Source organism: Stenella coeruleoalba, assembly GCF_951394435.1.
Source record: "Stenella coeruleoalba genome assembly, chromosome: 10".
NCBI lineage: Eukaryota > Metazoa > Chordata > Mammalia > Artiodactyla > Delphinidae > Stenella > Stenella coeruleoalba.
The window spans coordinates 48,322,989-48,345,885 of NC_137156.1; the positions used below are offsets into that span (position 1 = coordinate 48,322,989).

At 35.4% G+C, this 22,897-nt stretch overlaps 1 protein-coding gene across 4 annotated transcripts in view; it reads right to left on the minus strand.

Annotated features, from left to right (window-relative positions):
* The window catches only part of SLC4A7 (solute carrier family 4 member 7), a 121,253-nt gene that overhangs the window by 2,081 nt on the left and 96,275 nt on the right, over positions 1 to 22,897 (minus strand). For all 4 annotated transcript variants that reach the window (XM_079933425.1, XM_079933424.1, XM_079933423.1 and 1 more), the window contains 10 exons: positions 22,176 to 22,281; positions 19,357 to 19,518; positions 18,840 to 18,953; positions 15,997 to 16,158; positions 15,599 to 15,850; positions 11,431 to 11,499; positions 9,866 to 10,039; positions 6,208 to 6,339; positions 3,952 to 4,049; positions 878 to 985 (listed from right to left, as the gene is read on the minus strand). In XM_079933425.1, coding sequence (XP_079789551.1) covers positions 878 to 985; positions 3,952 to 4,049; positions 6,208 to 6,339; positions 9,866 to 10,039; positions 11,431 to 11,499; positions 15,599 to 15,850; positions 15,997 to 16,158; positions 18,840 to 18,953; positions 19,357 to 19,518; positions 22,176 to 22,281 — 1,377 coding nt within the window. The remainder of the gene's footprint in view (positions 1 to 877; positions 986 to 3,951; positions 4,050 to 6,207; positions 6,340 to 9,865; positions 10,040 to 11,430; positions 11,500 to 15,598; positions 15,851 to 15,996; positions 16,159 to 18,839; positions 18,954 to 19,356; positions 19,519 to 22,175; positions 22,282 to 22,897) is intronic.

The window sequence follows — 22,897 nt, forward strand, 5'->3', positions numbered from 1 at the left end:
AAAGATATCTTGGGAGAAAAACTTAATCAATCATTATCAAGACAGTTGCCAGAAAGACAATAACGAAGCAGAAATAGCTATGTGATTGCTTGCCTGGAAAAGTTTTAATTTTTGACACCCAAGCAGAATATACTGACACCCAACACAGCATCTGGCACAAAGTGAACACCAAAAAAAAAAATTTGTTGACTATGAATGACTGAGTACTCTACAGGATAATACCTAATTTCTCCAGAGACCTAAGGGATCAACGTACTAATGATTATCAAGCCAGAATTCCTGAGGTTTAGGTCTTGAAGTGAGTGGGAAAGAAAGAAAAAAGGGTTATTACATAACAAGAAATATAAGCAAGGGGTTATGAAACAGTTGTGTAATACATGGTCCATTATAAAACTGAATGGCCTTTACTCCCATGGATTAAATTTCTTACAAATATCTTCTAGGAAAATGTTTACCTTGCCAGAAGAAATAGTAGGCTGAAACAAAGCAAAACAAAAGAAAGCCTTTTTTTTTGGACCATCAGAAAGCATGATTGAGGTAGTATTCTATTTTAGTATTCAATCCCTAGTAATTATCTTTCTTTATATGGCTTCTGATCTTTTATATATTTATTCCTTATGTATATATTCATTTTTATTACAAAACAATTCTTTTTTGAAATAGGCAACTATAAATTTAAAAAATAACAGAACAATCAGCACCTATATCTGCTTCCAGTATACATGAAATGATGGATAGATGAAAGGAAGAAGGAAGAATAAGAGGAAGAAAAAAAGGTTGGTTTTGTTAAGTTAAGACAATGGTTTTCCTGAATAGCTATCCATAAGTAAACTGAAAGTTGGCTATAGTTAGAAAATGCATAAATCATTACAGCTACCTCGTGTTAGATCTGGTTACTTTGGCATTCTCAGTATTCATGGACAGTGCCTTCCACTGTGCAGTTTTGGCCATTTCATCTGATATGTTAACAACTGAGGGATCAACACTGAAGAACAAATACACTTTCTGGTTAGTATTCAGTACTTGCAAAAGCATTAATAGTCATTCCTATTATCTATATCATATTTGCTTTCATCAACTTAAAATTGAGAAAATTCTTTGTCATGCACTTAAACCAAGATCTAGCAAGATAGCAGTATTTTGGAGTTCTATTATAAAGGTCTAAAGGGGAATTGCATCTTTCTTTATAATCAAAACTAGCAATGAGACTAATTAAATTGGCAATGATGCCCAAAGGTGATTATCTTGGCTATAAGTATACTATTGAAATAACATAAAGGAATATATTAATGTGCTTATAAATATAAAAAGTGATACAGCCTCAAGTCAGTTAGAAAACTTTTATAATCTGCACAAATTTCAATTGCAGCAAACAACTATCCAAAGTATGTAAAGAAAAATTACAATTAGGATTTAAAAAAATTTTTTTCATAGCTTTTATTTATTTTTTGTGGTACGTGGGCCTCTCACTGTTGTGGCCTCTCCAGTTGTGGAGCACAGGCTCCGGACACGCAGGCTCAGTGGCCATGGCTCACGGGCCCAGCCGCTCCACGGCATGTGGGATCTTCTTGGACCGGGGCACGAACCTGTGTCCCCTGCATCGGCAGGCGGACTCTCAACCACTGCGCCACCAGGGAAGCCCTTTTTCATAGCTTTTAAAAATCATTAAAAAGAATTCTGGGAAATGGGACACTTTAAAATTAGAAATTAAAATACTTCAACAGATAACACACAAAAAAGGTTTATAAGTACTGCTTTTAGCTGGTATTACCATATCAGTAATATTTTTAGTATGAAGGTGTTACTATATAAAATTTATCAAAATCCAAATACTGTCCTTTCATTATAAGAAACAAATGTAACCATTCCATGTCTCTGTGAAATATTGCAAAAATTACCTCAAGACCCCAAATCCAATAATGAAGATATCCATAATAATTTTGGGCTCAAGGTTGTCAGTTTGGACATGAAAGTACTAGGAAGTTAACAGGAATATATTTGCTAGTCCTTTTTCTTCACCAAAAGGAAAACATTTCATGCAAACAAGCGACAAATACAAATGTCAAATGAGATGTTAAATTAACAATGTGCTGGCAGCCAGGTTATAAATGACTAAAGAGCAGTCACCTGTTCACACTTTAAATCTCACGTCGTTTATGATGTAAGACTGCAGTAAAGAGTGAAGCGGCCACTGGAGACTCTCTAGGAATGGCTGCTTCACTAAGTGAAGTTTTTAAAAGTGCACAAATTTGGACACCCAAATTCACCATGGCAGAGCCATCCAACTTGAAACCCTGTCTACCCCAAGAAAACGTTTTTTTGCTCAGTTGCCAACTTCAAATAACTGAAGAGAGAAGTTCTTGAAGCACTTTCTAGCTTCTAAATGATCTTCTCTAAGAACTTTCCCGTTAGTAGAAATTGAGACCTTTTTTGAAGAAAGTATACATTTTGTTTTTCCCCAAAATAAAACTAGATGGGAAAAATTTTGTCTACATTAAATAAATTATTTTCATATTTTATAGGACTTTATGGTTTCCAGATGCTTTCATGTTATCTCACTCCATTTTCATGGCAAGTAATTCAAAGCTACTTAAGATTTAAAATTCTGGCAAATAAACAGGTCAGTCAGTTCCTGGCATTCTGGATGTTCAAGTTTTAATCCAAATGACATTAATCATGGTTCACGTCATCATTTAAAAGACAAAAGTAAATATACATATACTCATTCTTTTTGTTAAATATTTGACAGTGTAAGCATGGACTCCATTTAAATTTGTCAAGATCCATGTGTAATCACAGTGAGAAAGAGATAATGCAGGACCTGCAGAAATTAAGTGGCAAACAATCTCAGCAAACTGGTGAGTCACCAGTAACTACCACGGCAGTTCCTATACACTTTTTAGCAACAAAGTCAATACATTAATTCATTTAACAAACATTTACAGAATCTAGAGAAGCAGAGCACTCTATTTGGATATATCAAAATGTCTATACCTGGCATTTAATTTTAGGTATATACAAATTTGAGGGAAAATCATGAAAGGTGACAAAGAATAATACCAATGATACAAGTTAATACCAATGACAAAAGAGAAAAATTACTTGTGAATTCATTTATCAAAACTAATCAACATGTACAAGTCCAAATGCGCCCTTATAAAAACTATAAACATAAGTTAAAAATGAAAAAAGGTTGAAGCAAGATAATTAAATATCAACAAACATTTTCCATTAACTGGTCAAGGAAGGAACCTATATATATTCTAAAACTGACTTTTCTTCTATAAGTGGCCAGTCATAAATAGAATAAATGTGTAGAAGAATCAGGTGTACATAAATAATAGAGGTTTTTAATCTACAAAAAAGCTTACATCTCCCAACCTCTGTACTTAGTTCTTAGATTCAAATATAAATCGCCAAAATCATACATGATAAACTATATATGAAACTTAATTTTTCCCTAGTATGACCCGTCACTGCCAATGCTCAAATCACACCTTTGGAAACCGCAGGAGAGTTCTAGGGCCTCTAAACATAGTCACATTGTCACAGGTTATCAAAAAATGGATTAAAAATGTTTATTTTCCAGCATACACCAACCCCAGTCATAATGAAAGGCAGAAAAAAAAAAGCTGTACTACTGAGAGAATGGGAATATTCTAAGACTGATTTTAAACTTCACTGAAACAGAAGGAGTGATGAACGACAAGACAATCTCTGCTTGGCATGGATGCCAAGGTCTCCTTCACTCCTTCCTACAAGTGAGAAGGGGGATGAGCCAGTGACTTTCTTTTCCACCTACAGGAAGCCCTCCTTTAGCCCACATGTCAGATGCAGTGTTTGTCATCTTTTAAAAAACAGGTAACGCGACTTTAAAGAAACATTGCATGGCTTATTCATGCATCTGACATGTAAATGAAGCACATTTTAAAGGATGAAGCTGCATCTCACCTGTATTTTAGCGCCTTAACTGGAATCTGCAAGAGGCTTCCCCCTTCAAATGGAAGATGCACAGTATCTTCACCAGCTTGAAGCATTCTCTCAGCTTCCTTTAAAGCACATACATGAAGAGATTACTTTTCCCAGAATATTTCCAGGAGGACCAATTAATATATTAATATCTTAAAGAATCAGAAAACCAAACTGACATTATTTAATCTGCCATGACTGAAAATTTTACCATGAACACATACTTGTAGCACAAGCTGAAAACCACTTGTAAAGATTAATTTTAAGAGGTTGTAACTTTCACCTCTGTAAGTTAGTCACTGATACTGTTTAAATATCAATTTAGCTACATAAATTTTATTATCAACTATGACACAGGCATACAATGAGCGACAAAATTTTGTGAAACCTCATAACTCTCATTATAATATAAGCAAAACCTCACTTGGATAAGGCAGGGTTTCTCAATCTCAGCAATACTGACATTTAGAGCCAAACAATTGTCTGGGAGGCAGTCCTGTGTATGCAGGATGTTCAGCAGGCCACTAGATGCCAGTAGCAGCCCCTTTTTGACCATCAGAAACTCACCCCAGGTTGAGAACACCTTAGCTATGAAACAGCCAAAATCATGACACAATTATAATGGGGAGGGGTGGTCAGTACAGGAAAGACAGAAAGAGCATTCTCTCCTCTGTCTTACTGATAAAAATCCCACTACTTGGGGGTGGCGATGCACCCAGTTTTAACAAAAATAATAAAAGATAAAAAAATAAAACCTAAACTAAATTTCCCAGCACTCCTTGCAACTCAGTGTGGTGCCAGTGGAAATTCCTGGATGCCATTTCTGGAGGGCAGGGTGGAGATATCCACGGTCTACCTCCTGCTGTCTCTGATGCTGACATGATAGCTCAAACTCAGCAGCGCTTCTGACCCATCAGGGGATTCTGAGGATGAAAAGTCTATGCCGAGCTGGGAGAAAAGCAGCAGAGTTCCTGATAACTTTGTGGAGCCATCACACCAGATCACTTACTTTCAAGATTCCTTTTATAGGAGAAAATAAGCTCTTGTGTTTAAGCCAGCTTTACTTTTGTTTTGTGATATGCAAATAACCTTATTCTCCCTGATACAGGAATAAGCAAGCAATTTTACCTAAGTATTTTATAAATAGATTATACCCTATTTGAAAAATCATCAAGTTCATAAACATTTACATACATATATAGCTTTGAAGGAAACAAAGCTCTTAAAAATTTTGGAGACTCAATTCAAATGTTTTAATTAGTGTCCTAATTAAAAAGTCAAAATTTTTGTTGAAAAGTAAATACACAACCAGTAATTTTGCCATAAATCAGCACTGAAAAATCAATCGAAACCATGAAAAAATGCCAACAAGCCCTAAACGCATTTGTCTGCAAAACTTTAATAAATGCTTTTCCATAAATACTATGCAATAAGTTATAAATTATGCTGATTTCCCTCAAAAATTAGAAAAAACCCCCAGCAATTCTGAGATCTATTTAAATAGGACCACAACTTTAAAAAATGTATATCTTCTTATCTTTGATTTTCAAACAATATTCTGAATGGGAAAATTAAGTGAGGCACTAAAATCAACAAAATCACCTATGCTACATACTCAAGTGTTTTATTTGTCCTTCTTACTAGGTTATAATATTGAGCTGGTTACTTAAAAAAAATCAAATTCAGAAAAGAGTATTTATGTAAATCTCAGTATACAAATCAACTAAGGGTACATAATATTGAATATAAAGACTAAAGTTTTACTATACTTTCTGTAAAAAGATATTTACTTAAAGTCCTTTTTGTCCTTACACTGGGTTGGCCAAAAAGTTCATTTGATGTTACCGAAAAACCCAAACAAGCTTTTTGGCCAACCCAATATATGCCAGATTATTAAAATGCTGTTAAAATTAAAATGTATGCTAAAATGTACTTATGTACATTTAACATAAATGTACATAAAGGCAAGGGATAAAGGCAAGTTGGTAAAATGGGTAAGAGCCTGTGTTTAGGACAAACTACCTACTAACCTCTCTCTCTCTCTCTCTCTCTCTCTCTCGCTCTCTGTTTCCTCATTTGTAAAGTGGGGATAATAAAAGTACCTACACTTTATAATAATAAGGTTCTTAGGAGGACTAAAGGAGTTGATTCCATCAAAGTGACTATAATAGTGCTTGCTACTTGGTACAAAATATTAAAAAAGAAGTGAACAGTGTATATTTAAAATTCTTTTTTTACCTCTTTCTCTTTTTTCTTTTTGTCGTCTTCCTTCTTTTTCTTACTTTCTGGCATGAGATCATCAAGCCAACTAAGCTCTCTCTTTGTGAAACACAGATCCATGAGTTTGCGTACAAAGACTAACGCAAGAACCTTTAAAAAGTGATGGAGAGAATATTAAGTAACATCTAAAAATATGCAAATTATATCACTTGGAGAAAAAGTATTTATTAAATCGTAAATTGAAAAGTACTTCACATATTTTATTTTAAAATGACTTCATACACCATCTTATTTTTTTGTTTGTTTGTTTGTTTTTGTTTTTACGTGGGCCTCTCACTGTTGTGGCCTCTCCCGTTGCGGAGCACAGGCTCTGGACGCGCAGGCTCAGCGGCCATGGCTCACCGGCCCAGCCGCTCCGCGGCATGTGGGATCTTCCCGGACCGGGGCACGAACCCGTGTCCCCTGCATCGGCAGGCGGACTCTCAACCACTGCGCCACCAGGGAAGCCCCATACACCATCTTATTTCAAAGAAACTGAGTCACCTATTTATCTTTTTCAACTTTCTGCTCAAAGACATAAAGGAAATGAGATTTTTAGCCTTTTCCTATATAAATCCCTTGAACTCTGCATAAAACTATAAAGCAGATTAACCATGATGAGTGTCTTCACAAACATGATTATTAATTTTTATGATTACTTTACATTATGTACATTATTTAAGTAGATATAATTTTTAAAAATCTCTTCAGCAATGCATTAGAGAACCCATTTTCCAGCATTAGGTTTTAACTTTCAAATTATATTAGTGAAAAAGACACGTTATTCTTTAATTTGCTTTCCTTTAACTGCTGCTAAGGTTGAAGATGTTTTCAAATGTTCACTGGACATTTGTATTTCCTCTTCTGTTTTTGTTTTTTACTTAATTTAAAAAAATTCTTATTTTATATTGGAGTATAGTTGATTCACAATGTTGTGTTAGTTTCAGGTGTACAGCAAAGTGATGCAGTTATACATATACATGTACCTATATTCTTTTTCAGATTCTTCTCCCATAGAGGTTATTACAGAATATTGAGTAGAGTTCCCTGTGCTATACAATAGGTCCTTGTGGATTACCTTTTATATGTACAATAGTAGTGTGTATATGTTAATCCCAAACTCCTAATATGTCCCTCCCCACCACCTTTCCCCTTTGGTAACCGTATGTTTGTTTTCTATGTCTGTGAGTCTGTTTCTGTTTTGTAAAGAAGTTCCTTTGTATCTTTTTTTTTTAGATTCCATATATAAGTGATATCATATGATATTTGACTTTCTCTATCTGACTTACTTCACTTAGTATGATAATCTCTAGGTCCAACCATGTTGCTACAAATGGCATTATTTCATTCTTTTTTATGGCTGAGTGACATTCCATTGTATATATAAATACCACATCATCTTTATCCATTCATCTGTTGATGGACATTTAGGTTGCTTCCATGTCTTGGCTATTATATTGTGCTGCAATAAATACTGGGGTGCATGTATTTTTCGAATTATGGTTTTCTCTGGATACATGCCCAGGGGTAGGACTGCTGGATCATACGGTAGCAGCTCTATTTTTAGTTTTCTGAGGAACCTCCATACTATTCTCCATAGTGGCTGAACCAATTTACATTCCCACCAACACTGAGGAGGGTTTCAATTGACTTCTGTTCATGAATTCCTAAAAGTTCTGTGTAGTTTGGACAGAAACACTTTACCTGTCTTATATGTTACAAATATTTTCTCCCAGTTCACTATCTGATTTTAATAAGGACAAACAAAACAATTATCATGTGGTCAAACATATCATCTTTCTTTTACTGTTGGATTTATCTACCTTCTTTGAAAAATTACCTTCAATCACTGGATTATACAAATAATCTTCAAGATTTTCTACTACAATTCATTTTAACATTTAAATCCTGAATTGATTTATTATTTCTTTCTGAATATGATAAGATAGCAACTTTATTTAGCTCCCAGTATTCAGTCAAATCTTCTAATACTATATACTAAATTTTCCCATTTAAATGAATTAACACCTTTAATGAAATAATCCGCTTATGTTATTCAGGCGGTAAATTCTCATATATCCTTACAAATTTCTGGACTCATTAGTCTGTTTTTCTGATCTATTTGTCAATTCCTATGCCAACTTCATACTGTATTAGCTATGCTGACTTGACAGCAATTTGTAAATATTCAGTTATCAAAACACTATGGTGGGCTTCCCTGGTGGCGCAGTGGTTGAGAATCTGCCTGCCAATGCAGGGGACACGGGTTCGAGCCCTGGTCTGGGAAGGTCCCACATGCCGCGGAGCAGCTAGGCCCATGAGCCAACTACTGAGCCTGCGCGTCTGGAGCCTGTGCTCCGCAACAAGAGAGGCCACAATAGTGAGAGGCCCGAGCACTGCGATGAAGAGTGGCTCCCACTTGCCGCAACTAGAGAAAGCCCTCGCACAGAAATGAAGACCCAACACAGCCATAAATAAATAAACAAACAAACAAATAAATAAATAAAAATAAAGGAATTCCCTTTAAAAAAAAAAAAAAAACACCATGGTATTAGCATAGGAACAGTCAAGCCCCTCACCCCTGCACCCAGCTAGGAATTCTGAATTATAATTATCTTTGTTTTGTTATTCTCTGGTATTTATTATATCTTTATCTTTTCATTAATATACAATTTACATATAGTAAATAAAAAAATATCAGGTGTAGAGTTTAATGCTTCTGAAAAATACATGTACTCTTGTAAAGCAACCCCAGTAAGATACAGAATATTTCTACCATCCATGTTGTTGTGGCTCTGGTATTATTTTTCTCTATAAACTTTAAAATTACCCAGTTCACACTGATACCAACCCCCCCCACACACAGAAACACACATGCAATAAAACTAGTAGGCTTCATACTTGGAAGTGACATTTTTATAATACTAAGTATGCAAAACAAAGAACATGGTATATAATTTTGAATATTTTTTAGTGACTTTTCACTATTCATTTATAACTTAATTTATCTGTGATCAGGGAATATTAACTGTATAATTTTCACAACTTTTTAATTTTTAAAGATTTTCTTTTTGGCCATGTACATAAACCAACTTTTGCATAATATTTACAAAAGGATGCCTATTCCCTATTTGCAAAATGCAATTTTGAAATGTGATAATTTAATGATTAAATTATGAATAATTATTAAAGTATATGATAATGTAATGAATTATTAATATCATCTATAATCTTTATTACTTTTTGACTTCTAGATCTATTAATTTCTGAAAAAGATGTATTGAAATAGCCTATTAAAGAACCATGTTGCTCTGGTTGCTCTGCTTTTTAAGTTAGGCTACCATATTTGCTTCATAAACGTCCTAAACTCTGAAATTGTTTAAAAATACGGAACAGTGTTCTATACCCAAGGACTAAAAATCAAAAACAAACCAAAATTAGAAAATGACAAGCAAATTCAATTTTGAAAACTATTGGTTTCACAGCTAGAAAGGGCTAATTCACATTTCAAAACACCTAAGGTGCTTAAAATCCTTTACTCAAAGTCAATTATAAATATTAGTAAGATAAGTACTACCAAAACACATAAAAATGTTATTAATTAGTGATAAAGTCTGAAAAAAAAAAAAAAACTTACCATCATGGGAAAAACTACTGCAGCAGCCGAAGCTTTTATCACCCACAAGAGGATCAGACAGGTGAGCTGGACGACTGTGAAGACGTGGACCTTCCAGAGGGGCACGTAGCGGAGGTAAATCAGGTCGGGCTGGTGCTTAGCAGGCATTCCAAATAATTTTATACGGTCAAAAAACTGGATATCGAATGGAAAGCAAAACAAGAAAAAGTTTTCAACAAAAATATCATTTCTGTTACTTAGGAAAAGAAATTGTATTCTGCTTTAGGGTTTTGTGATTTAAACTCTAACTTCCCTGATATGCCGTGATAACACAGGAGAATGTTTCAGTTTACAACATCTTGATCCAAGGAGAAAAAAAAAAAATCAAGGCAACCACTTAAACAAATGTAATTCATTAATCAGAAAACTCAAGTCAAAATGTTTTAAATTGGGGAATTAAAATATTTTGATAAATTTATCTGCTATAACCAAATGTACAAGTCATTTAATCTCTCTGACCTTGTTTTCTAATATGTAAAATAAAAGAGTAACAATCTCCCAAGGTACTTTCTAAGTCTAACATTACCAATTTTATGAAAATAACCTGAGGTAACAATTACTAATTTTTCACCCACTGAAAAGGAAACTATGAGCCAATCCCTTGGTCCTTTTGAGTTTTAATTTCCTCATTTATAAACCGGGAATAAGATCAGCCCTACATAACCCACAAAATTGTTGTAAAACAATCAGCTGAGTTAATGAGATCATCTCTTGACCACTGGAGAGTAGATACTGGACTGTGTTGAAAAAAAAAATGCTGGTGCGTCTGAGATACCCGGCAGCCGGAAGCCGGCAGCTCGGGACCACACGCTGCTCACGGCCAGGACTGGGTGAGTGGTGCCAACCCTGCCTGAGCAGCTACACGTTCTACACTAAGGCTGGATTCACACAAATCCTAATTCATTCTATCAGCTTGTTTCCCAAGAAATATTACAAATAAGACAAAACAGAGTAGTGAAAACACTAGATTCTAGCCTTGGCTCCACTGCTTACTTAGTTAAAAACCTTCAGTAAGTCTATTTCTGTTTCATGATTTACAAAATTAGTACTTCTTCCTTTCATATCCCAAAGTTGTTTTGAGGATCACAGAAAATCATCTGTATACTAGGCTCTATAAACTGTACTGCACCATACAAATGGCAGGTTATTACCATGGTTATAGAAGACTAATATCTACACTTTCTTTTTAAGCAACTGAAATTACTGTTCTAACATGTCAGAAATAGCCCCTTTCCCCCCATTCCAATCCTTTTGATCCTCCCTCTTACTATACTAGTCTTCATTGATAGTTACCTTTCATTAGCTTCAATTAAAAATAGGTAAGGACATAACAGTTCATGATCTCACTCTCAGGGGGAAAAAAATGTTCAGTAAGCAATAATTACTTGGAAAATGTGGATTTGAAGTCACTAGTTAACCTGCCCCCAAAATATCAGAGAATAAATCACTACCATCAGAAAAACAATCATTGCAAATATAAAATGTTTAAGTTTTTTTTAGAAAGTTATTAAATGCTTAAGACTTGCCTGGATTCCTTTTAATGAGGAAACTCCCATATAAAGGAAAACACCATACAGAACAGGCATTGGAATAAACTGTAAGTAAAATGACCACAATTAGAACCCATGTTACCAGAACAATTTCACATAAAAAATACATAAAAACATAGTCAGTGCCTATGAGATAGAGTTAAAAGATCTTTCAGTGATGAGACTTTTCTATAACAAAGAAAAATGCTAGTAAACAATAACCTCCTTGAAGAATCATTTACCATCTACATGTTCCCTCCTAAGAAGGGACTGTGTTCCGTGGTTAAGAGCAGAAGTACTACAATCAGACTACTTGGCCTAAAAACCCAGTTTACCTCTTCTTGAGCCTTAATCTCTCTATTTTAGTTTCTGTATCAGATTGCCTTGAAGATTAAAAAACTTCAAATTCATAAAATATTCAGAAAAGCACATGGTACATATCAATCACTCAAAAAGGGTTAGCCATTATTATTACTATCACTACCCCTACAGTGACTGCTATACAATACCATTTACAATACGTATAATAAACAAACACCAGCCTGAAAAAGAATGTCCTTGTTACTTTGGCAGTTAGGGGGATCCCAAACTGCCTACCTAGTCCATGCCCAGACATCCCACAGGAAAGCCAGCAACAGGCCCCATTCATTGATTCAAACACCACAATCAGCACTCACCCAAGGGAGAGACCTATAAAGAAAAAAGACCTAACAGCCAGAGGAGAATCACACTCATTCTCTAGTAAACAACCTCGTATGTCCTTAACTAAGGACCGTGGGAGAAAAGAAAACATATCAAAAATCTAATCAGTATCCTCAGGGAATCTCAAGAAAATATTTAATCCATAAAGCAACTTCAGAATGCTAAGAGAAATGAATAACCAGAATGAAAAAAAAAACTCCCAGAAATTAAAGATACAATTATCAAAATAATTTAAAAGAATTTTGTAACAACGATTTTGATAAGACTAAAGAGATCAATAAAATGATAAAGAAAATAGAGGAAATTTTAACAGTGAGAGAGAGTAGAGAAGAGGAATGTAACAACATATCTGGAAAGTCTAGTATCTGTCTAATTGAAAGTGAAGAAATATCTAAGAGAAAATAAAGAAAAGGAAATAAAGAACTGAAGAACACTCCCACAGTTAAAGGCATAAGTTTCTAGAGTAAAATGACCCACAGAGAGAGAAGCAAGGTAAATTAAAAGTTTCTATTTACCTAAATATCCTAGTGAAATTTCCAAACTCTAAGAGTAAAAAGGATATTTTGGTAGCTTCTAGAAAGGAAAAAGATGCTTCTGAAGACACAAAAACCAAATAGATATCAGACCTCTTACTAGAACCACTGATCTCTAGGCAACAATAACTTTAAGACTCAAAGAAAAATAAATTTGAAACTTGAAATGAATATCCATCTATCAATCATAGAGGGTAATTTTGAAACATGCAAGAACTCTGAAAGTTTACTAATTATGGTACCAGACATGAAAAAATTACTCAAGGAATTCCTTTAGAAATACAAAAAAGAAATACAAGAAAAAGTGGAACCTGTATATGTACTTTTTTTTAAGTAAGAGAAGTCAACAAATATTAAGAAAACTTCTCAGGTCTTGCGGCTTGGACTATTATTCTGAAACCGCAGGAGTCTGGGGAAATAAGGGTTATTTCTGCCTCTACGCAGGCTGATCACACCGCCTAGTCCTCAGCGAATATTTATTTCATCATAATACTGATTACGTGTTCCCAGAGGGCTTACATTGCTATAATTTAACTTACAGAAAAAGCACAGAGTGTAAATGTTGGTAACCTTTACAATAATAATAAAACTAAAAACACAGCCAACCAAAAACAACTGATGAAAGGGAGAATGGGATGTTTGGGGTAAATCCTCATGAAAGACATAAACTTAGGTCAGAGGCTCTCAAGTTTTTGGTCTCAGGACCCCTTTATACTCCTAAAAAGTACTGAGGACCCTCCCCCCAAATACTCTTATGTGGAATATATATATATATATATATATATATAGAGAGAGAGAGAGAGAGAGAGAGAGAGAGAGAGAGAGAGAGAGAGAGAAAGAGAGACATAGGTATAGATATATAAATAGGTATATAGGTATGTGGGAAATAGATATTCACCATATTAGAAATTAAAAGAAAAATTTTAAATAGTTTTTTTATTTTATTTTTGGCTGTGTTGGGTTGCTACACGCGGGCTTTCTCTAGTTGCAGAGGGCAGGGACTACTCTGTGTTGCAGTGCACAGGCTTCTCATTGCAGTGGCTTCTCTTGTTGCAGAGTACGGGCTCTAGGCACATGGGCTTCAGTAGCTGTGGCGTACGCGGACTCAGTAGTTGTGGCGCACGGGCTTAGTTGCTCCACAGTATGTGGGATCTTCCCAGAACAGGAATCAAACCCATGTCCTCTGCATTGGCAGGCAGATTCTTAACCACTGCGCCAGCAGGGATGTCCCAATAGTTATTTTTAAACTCACTTTGAAATAATAATAAACCTATTACAAGTTAATATAAAAAACATATTTTTACTGGAAAACTATAATTTCCAAAGAACATAAGATTAGGTGAGAAGGGCAGCGCTGTTCTGTATTTCTGTAAATCTCTTTAACGGGTGGCTTAACAGAAGACGACTACACTCTCATATCTGCACCTGCATTAAATCTGCTACAATATATCGTTCTGGCCAAAGTCTATGAAGACAACCCGGCCTCAACACAGTCACATAAATGGGAAAGGGAGGCTCCTGCAGACCCCGGACAGAGTGTCAGGGACTCCCAGAGGTCCTTGAACTAGACTTTAAGAATCACTGTCTTAGGCAAAGAGATTCAGTCTAAAGATAATAAAGTGAAAAATAAAATTATAAAAGTATATAAATCTATAATGGTGTTAACTAACAAAATAACTTAAAAAACAAAGGAGTAAAAAGTTTACCTCTGGAGAGTTGCTTTTGGAAAGTGAGAGAAAATAGACTAACTTTTTATTTTAGAGCTTTCTTGATATTCTACTTGAATTTTTCTGCCTATAAGCAGTTAATACTTAAAAATTTTTAGAACTACTTAAAAAATGTAAAGGGCAACCTTCATCAGGAGACGCAGCATCCCCATAAGACTGCACTACACATTCCTCCTCTTGTCCCAAGCACCTCTAACAATATACTCACCACTATGCAGTAATTGCCCATTTGCCTATCTGTTTCACCAAGTAGATTGCCAAGTTTTTCAAAGTAGACAATAAAGTGTCCTATTTATTATTGTTGCCTCAGTACTTAATAGCACAGAAAGTACTCAACAAATATTTGGTCAATTAATTGGCTCCATGAAAGGAGGCCAAAGAATTCTAGTATTAACTACAATTCTTTTAGTTAATATGTAACACACACACACGTACACACTCCACGTTTGTACCCTAATTTATAAATAGTTTACAACTTTTTACTTATTTTCTTTACAACAAACATAACTGAAACACCAAAAAAAATGGAGTTGAGCTCTTCCATGATGAATAGAAGATTTAAGATTAGATACTTAGCTATGTTTGCTATGGCTATTGTTTTTTATTAAATCACTAGATTAGGTAGAATGTGTACAGTAAAGATCAGATGTGACTAAAAGAGGTTTATCATAAAGTATAATTTCTTACATGCTTCATTTATAGTATTAGCTCGTTTTGTTTTCCTAATGAGTGTTACTACTCATATTTCATTTAATACATTCATTTCGTTAATACGTTCTTTGTCAGGAAGAATGTATTAATTCAATTAATAGCAATATTATTTTTTACATTGTGGTCAAATAACTGTTTCATCTATCTTTCAATATTATTTCCTCTAATATGCTTATAAAATCCTCTGGTATATTCTTCTTTTAGATCATAACTAAGCCATGGATTAACTCCTTCCTAAACTCTATAGTCTTTAATACTACCCTTTTACATTATTATTATTTTTTGTTTGTTTAAACTACATTATTTTTTAAAAGGATACAATCTAACACTGATGCCTACTACACTAACCACCATTCCAAAATATTATTTTCCAAGTAAATTCTAGGAAATGAAACTAATTTTAGATATTTTAATGTTTCATTTTCATACAACCAAGTATAAATTTTATGATAAAGAAAGATTTTAAAACATTGCAATAAAGAGATTTTTTACCTTTAGTACTGAAGTCATGAACACAGACAGGCCCATTAGAATAAAAATCATTAGCCCTGTAACCCGCTGTTCACGAATTCCCAAAAACTTGGGTTGTTCCCCTGGAGCAGAACATTCAGATTCAACTTTTAGGCTGTTGACATGACTTATTGACAACACTGTTGCAGCCACAAACCATGGAAGTCCCATGACAGAGCAAACTCCCAACATAACACCAACCACGAGCAAGTCAAGGTGATAGCCAGCTCCTTTCTGAAAAGTGAAACAAACATGAATATTTGTAAGCCTATATTGTTCTTTTAGGTTAAAACTCTATACTACTTATAAAGAGAGAAGAAATTAATTTTCACCATCTCCAACTCAAAGAAACAATTCTTGGGACAAAATTTTAAAATTACCTTCAACTTGTGCTCCTTTCTGTTTATGATTACAGCTGTAATTTGTTGATCCATAAAGATGAGAATGGTACAAAGCAGAGCTGGAATAGCAGCTATTAATAAGGTCCACCAAGGATTTTCTCCCAAAGGGCTTATGATCCAGCCCCTATTTGTATCAGTAGGCTGTTAAAACATTTAAGGATTAAAAGAAGGAAAGAAAAAAAAGCTTCCTTCTCCTACTGCACAAAATTTCCACAGCACAGACTGTGTCTACCCCAACAAATGCCAAGGGATCGGAAAGGACTGGATTAAATATTGGGATATATTGTGAATTATTTGCAGAGACAGCCATAGGAATTCTCATCCCTAGAGGCAGGTCTCTTGTCCCCGTGACTCAGCCACTCTTTCCACCTAGAAGGGGAGTCTATTTCCTCCCCTTGAACCTGGGAATAAGGCCAAAGTAACCCTGTGATTTCTGAGTCCTGATCTCAAGGGACCCTGCTGCTTCTTCTCTAACCCTTCTGGAACCCTGAGATTAAGCTCTGAGTAAGCCTGGATAAGCTTTCTTGAGGATGAGACACAATGTGATGAGACACAATGTGATGAGACAGGGGTGGGAGGCAATTACCCAGCTTCTTCAGCCGTCTGAACTGAGCACCCAGACATGCTCCCATCAAGGCAATAAAGACTGCAGCCACGTATAAGATCTCAAACCAGGAGACCAGAGCACTACCCAGTTAAGCCTAGTCCCAACTGTCGCACATTTATGAACAAAAAAAGTGCTGTCGTTTAAAGGTATGATGTTTTGGGAGGTTTGTTATGCAGGAATAGATAAGTGAAGTAGAGTGTCCTTTCAACACATGCCTATCTACTTCATATAAAGTGAAATCAATCTACCTACTAGATCAACTCCTAATCTAAACTGCTTTGGAGATCCTACAGACTAGTGATCTTGTCAGGGTCAGTACTAAAGTAGAACTGGGCCTCGCTACACTATTTTTCCAAAGCATTGGCTGACAAAAATCTGGCACTTTAAAAATCTATTTCAATGCTGTTAACATAAAATTTTTTTATAATAAAACATTTTTAGAGATCATAAGAGTTTAGCATTCTTGGAGGATATTGGATATATTGAAATTTAAATGCTTCTATTACTTAGGTGTCATATTAAGCCTGTTTTTTCTACATGAAAACATCTGTCAACACAAAAGGGAAATTTACTGTTTTTGAATACAGATATTATAATTTTCCCACACTGATATACATTATACTGCTTCATATTCAATACTGCACATGAATAAATGTTTTATGTATACAATGCATATATTCTTAACTGTTTCTTAACTTGTTTCCCCAAGTGTATTTTAAACCCCTTGAAATCAGTTTGCTACTTGAAAGCTAGATAAATGAATAACAAGGATATATTTGGAACCAGAATAAGGAAATGGGACCAGGATTACAGGAAATTACATTAATATAATTTATAGTTTTGTCTATTTGTAAGACTTGGTAAAAACAGAATACTTTGATATAGTCACCTCTTAATGGCCTAAAATCTTTAGTGGCTCAATATCTATGCTTTTAAACAAAGGTCTCCAAAACTTTTTAAATTATATACTCTTGGGGCTTCCCTGGTGGGGCAGTGGCTGAGAGTCCGCCTGCCGATGCAGGGGATGCGGGTTCGTGCCCTGGTCCGGGAGGATCCCGCATGCTGCGGAGCGGCTGGGCCCGTGAACCATGGCCACTGAGCCTGCGCGTCCGGAGCCTGTGCTCCGCAACGGGGGAGGCCACAGCAGTGAGAGGCCCACGTACCGCAAAAAAAAAAAAAAAAAAAAAATTATATACTCTTAGCAGCAAAAAAATATATACCCAATGATGCTATACTCATTTATGTATTATGTTACTTATAATTATCCTTACAGTAAAATTCATACAATAAATATTATAAAGCTTAATTTTTCTTATTTTTAGATAAAAATATAGATTTATACAATTTTGCTGGATCATTTTCCACCTCTACTTTTGAGCACCCTGGTTTTTAAAATGATGTTATTTTTCAATCCCAGAGAGAGAGAACAGACTAAATTTATCTTCGTTATATTCCTTATTCCTAATCCCCTTTAAATCTTCTGCTTATAAAAGAAGTCATATAATTAGTTAAATGTAAATATAAGCAGTGACACAAATATTTGACTATTAAAAATTTCCAGAAAGTATTCAAAAGCTACCACCTCTAACTTAGAAGGGAAAATAATTATCAAATGCTGTGTTATGCACATGATATACTGTATACCAAAGAACTGTAGTTTGCTAATGAAACCAAAGAGTTCATGGATGCTCAGATTAAGTATCATTTTTCTTGTGGAAAAAAAAATTGATTCTCTCTTGATTCTGCTGGGAAGTGTTACACAAAGCTTTCCAATTACTGTCAGATATACCACCCTTCTAAAAATTTTAATGAGGATCCCCTTGCCACTCTTATAAATTCAAGTTTGAGTTACTCCTTTATAAAGGAATAAAGAATGTTTCTTTCACCTGGAAAGTATATTGTGAACTCCAGCTATGAGAGAAGGGTCAAAAATTTTAAATGACTCCCAACTCCTCACCATGAATATTTTCATTCACTCTACCTGATGGGCCAGCTTTGATACCTTCTTGCTTATTTCCTAAATATGTTCACTTGTCTCTGTTCATCCTTTCATTTTTTTATATATGTGAGGCATATATATAATTTTTGCTTTCAAAGCATCAGCTCTTCAGAGAGACTATGCATATTTTAGAAATAACTACTTAGGAGGTGGTATCTCACTTTAAAGTACTTTGGTATTCCCAAGTAACAAATAGCCAAGTGTTTTAATCCTTACCTCGAATTTTTCAGGAACATGAAGTTTAGGAGATGGAACTCCTACAAGGTAGTCAATTGCAACCATTATTACTATGGTGAGAAATACAGCAAAGTCACTGATTGTCGATCGCACCTATGTTAAAGGGGTTTCGTTAGTATAAACACAAAAATACTATGTGTCCTTTCTAAATAATTCATATCTTTCACAGACTAAAATATGCCACTAGAAAGTGTGAATGAGGTTTTTTTTAATTAGTGACAATGTATCAGTGAAATACATTTATAACTAATATTTTTTGCAAAAGATAAGAAACACATTTGACAACTAACCTATCATCTCTCATGATAGCATTGTCTTCCTACTGTTAGCTCAGACATGGAATATACACTTTTCACTATGAATAATTTCTTTATAGCTATATGACATAAAGTACTAACTTCAAACAATATCTTATTGTTTTGAAATAAACCAAACCAAGGAAATGAAAACTAAAAGCATGACTATTACAAGAACTCCAAAATTAAACCCCAATTACCTTGGTAGGAAAATAGCGCTTGGTCTTAAACTGCTTGAGGAATGAAGACAGAAAAAATGTTGTGAAAAATAAGATGACACACCAAAAGAGCACATCTGGAATATAAGGTCCATGGAGACTACAAGCTGATCCTACAAATGTACCATGAAAGATTTTACATTCCTGAAAAAAGGGGAAAAAACAGAAAAAGGAAGGGATTGAAGGGGATTCTCAGACAGCCAATAAATTACTAAGAACTTCTTTGACTCTAAGATGCTACTGATCATAAGGCACACCATTATTTTATGTTTCACTTAGAAAAAACACTATCAAGTCAACATTAACACACAATCAATTTTAAAACATATCCTGAGTTCAGAGAGGTCATGGTTTGACAAATCTGCATCTTAAGTCACTGAAATGAAATACTGTATTTTTGTCAAGTTATTCACATCATACACTCCACTCCTTTCTTTCAACTCCTTATTTCCTTTAGTGAAAGGCTCATATATCTCAATATAAGCCTTTTATTAATTCCCAAATATTTGTTTGCATTCTTGTTCAACAATTTCACTGTCTTTCCTTTACCTCTGAACAAGTTGCTTACAACAAAAGCTATAGAAAATTACGACTCTGCCTTTAGAATGCTGAATAAGAGATGGTTAAACTATTAAATTCGAATCAATAATAAAAACTGTGCTTGGCTTTTCTGACTTTTCTTTCTTTTTCTTTTAGTGAAGAAGGACATCAGCTCAGCTTTTATTTATTTAGTTAGTTTTGGCTGTGTTGGGTCTTTGTTTCTGTGCGAGGGCTTTCTCTAGTTGCGGCAAGTGGGGGCCACCCTTCATCGCGGTGCGCGGGCCTCCCACTATCGCGGCCTCCAGATGCGCAGGCTCAGCAGTTGTGGCTCACGGGCCTAGTTGCTCCGCGGCATGTGGGATCTTCCCAGACCAGGGCTCGAACCCGTGTCCCCTGCATTGGCAGGCAGATTCTCAACCACTGTGCCACCAGGGAAGTCCCTTTCTGACTTTTCTGATGGTGAGATTAACGCATGGGACTGTGAGCAGTAAAGTGACCACTGAAATATTTCCATTAATAAAATCAATAATATAGTCAATAATATAACATAATACAATACAATTATAGAAATATATTGACTTGATTTTCCTCTGGGGGGAAAAATAACTGAAAGGCAACCAGAGATTAACAAAGGCACATGCAACTGAAGTCCTTTTTTCCTTACTTAGATTCTAATGAGACTCATTTTAAAAATACAACTCAGGGCTTCCCTGGTGGCGCAGTGGTTGAGAGTCCGCCTGCCGGTCTGGGAAGATCCCACATGCCGCGGAGCGGCTAGGCCCAGCGGCCATGGCTAGGCTCAGCCATGGCCGCTGAGCCTGCGCGCCCGGAGCCTGTGCTCCGCAACGGGAGAGGCCACAACAGTGAGAGGCCCGCATACCGCAAAAATAAAATACAACTCAGGTTTACTGAAAGAAAAACAAAGTTTCCATTATTCTCAATTTCTACGTGCTAAGATTAGTAATCCTACAATTTACAACATGGATCATAGAAATAAAAGCTATAGCTACACAAAAAAACCTAACATGGCCCTGATGGATATCAAGAAAATACACTGAAAAGACCATATACATAATCTAAAATATTAAGACACCCTATTCATCATGAAATGAGCTTTTTTAACAAATCACTTTCATATAGGCACCTCTATTAACTCTACCTCTTTCACAACAAAATAGAGTTAATAAAATATTATTCTAATATAAAACAGTAAAGTATTATTCTAAGCTGATTACTGACACACAGTGCTTTACATCAGCACTGTCCCCAGAACTGTCTGTGATGATAAGATGTCAGGTATCTGCACCGTCCTGTACAGCCAGCCAGCAGTCAGTCACTCGACAGGACTGAGCACTTGGAACATGGCTAGTGAAGCCAAGAAACTGAACTTTTAATTAATTTTATTGAACGTACAGTTAAATAGACACATATGGCAGTGACTACTGTACCGGACAGTGCAGATGTAAATTATCAATGGGATAAAATTTCAGATGAAATCCCTCCAGTTACATATTTAGGAGCTATCACCCTTAGAGAGAAAAGAATGACCTACAATTGCTTACATGATATAAAAAGCACCAGAGAAGCTCAAGGGATCTTGGTTTTAATTGATATTGCCAGCATCACTGGACATCTTTATTTCTAAATCCCAACCTGGGAAGTGTCCAAAACAGATATTTCTAGGGCTAGGACAACATTTCCCAACAGAATACAAAAATATGTATGTAATAGTGCTCAGTACCCAGTAGGTGCTCATTATATGTTTCTGTCCTTTTTCCTTTCCTTTCCTTTCCTTCAGTGCTGAAGTCATACTAGTCTCTACAAGGTAAACAGGTTCAGTACGAGCATTCCTCATCTTCTAAATAAGCAGTTGCCGGAGCAGATGGACTGATCAACAGAAGGCGCAAGTGGGTAAGAGCTGCTGGAACTGTCGACCTGAGGACCAGCAACCACAGGCCTATGAACTTATGAATCCAAGAGGAATTAGAAACCAGAAGACTATTCAAATCTTTTTAATAATTAATATCTTGGAAGCCAAATATAGTCCATCTTGATCTCCCTTCCTACCAGCTTCATTCTTTTCAACCTATACACTTCAGTACATGATAAATAAAAATGTGGTAACTTCTATTTGGTCAACACAACTCTATATTCTGAAAACATATGATATCCATCAATCAAGAAGGAAATTTAGGTTTACTAAGGAAAAGCTAAATAACAAGGTTACTGTTTGCACCAGCCTTCACTTCACATATACTCACAGAGACAGTGAGGTTCCCCCAGGGAATGTTGTGTGCCGTTACATTCCTTTCCTCCCACACCTTCAGAGTTTCATTGCCAGGGTTAGAAGGCTCAACACATACACATCTGAGAAATCAGAATTGGGTAGTTTTAACCATTCTGCATTTCATGTTTACATTTTATTAAATCAGTCACACAATGGAGTAGCTTTTAACTTCTTAACTTTTTTCCATGTTGCAAAGCATGGAGACTAAAAAGTGAAAATATCAGAAACAATGGAATGGAATAAAGTTTGGCTTATATAAATATAACAAAGCTAATAGAAATACCAATAAAATGTTTACTTAATGAAACTGGTTAGATATATCCCTTGGGGCAGTACTATTTTCTTTAAAAATCTGAGAAGACACCACCATGTTTAACACGGTCAGCCTCCACTAAATCTTACCACTTACCTCCACAGGAGCCGCTGCCGCCTTCCCATCTACACACACACAACATGCACTGGGAACCAGTATAAGCTATACTCCTACTAATTCTAGCCCTACCTGCTCATGCTCATCCTTTACTCATCTTAAGATCCATCCTTAAAGTAATAGGTCAAACATAGTTTTTCAGGACAGGACTAGGAGAGTCAAAGCAATCAGAGAGTTCAGTTCATATCCAGAACTATCTCACCTGCCTGAAAAAGCTAGAAACACATACATAAGCCAAGAAATCTCTAAATATGGATTTAAAAAAT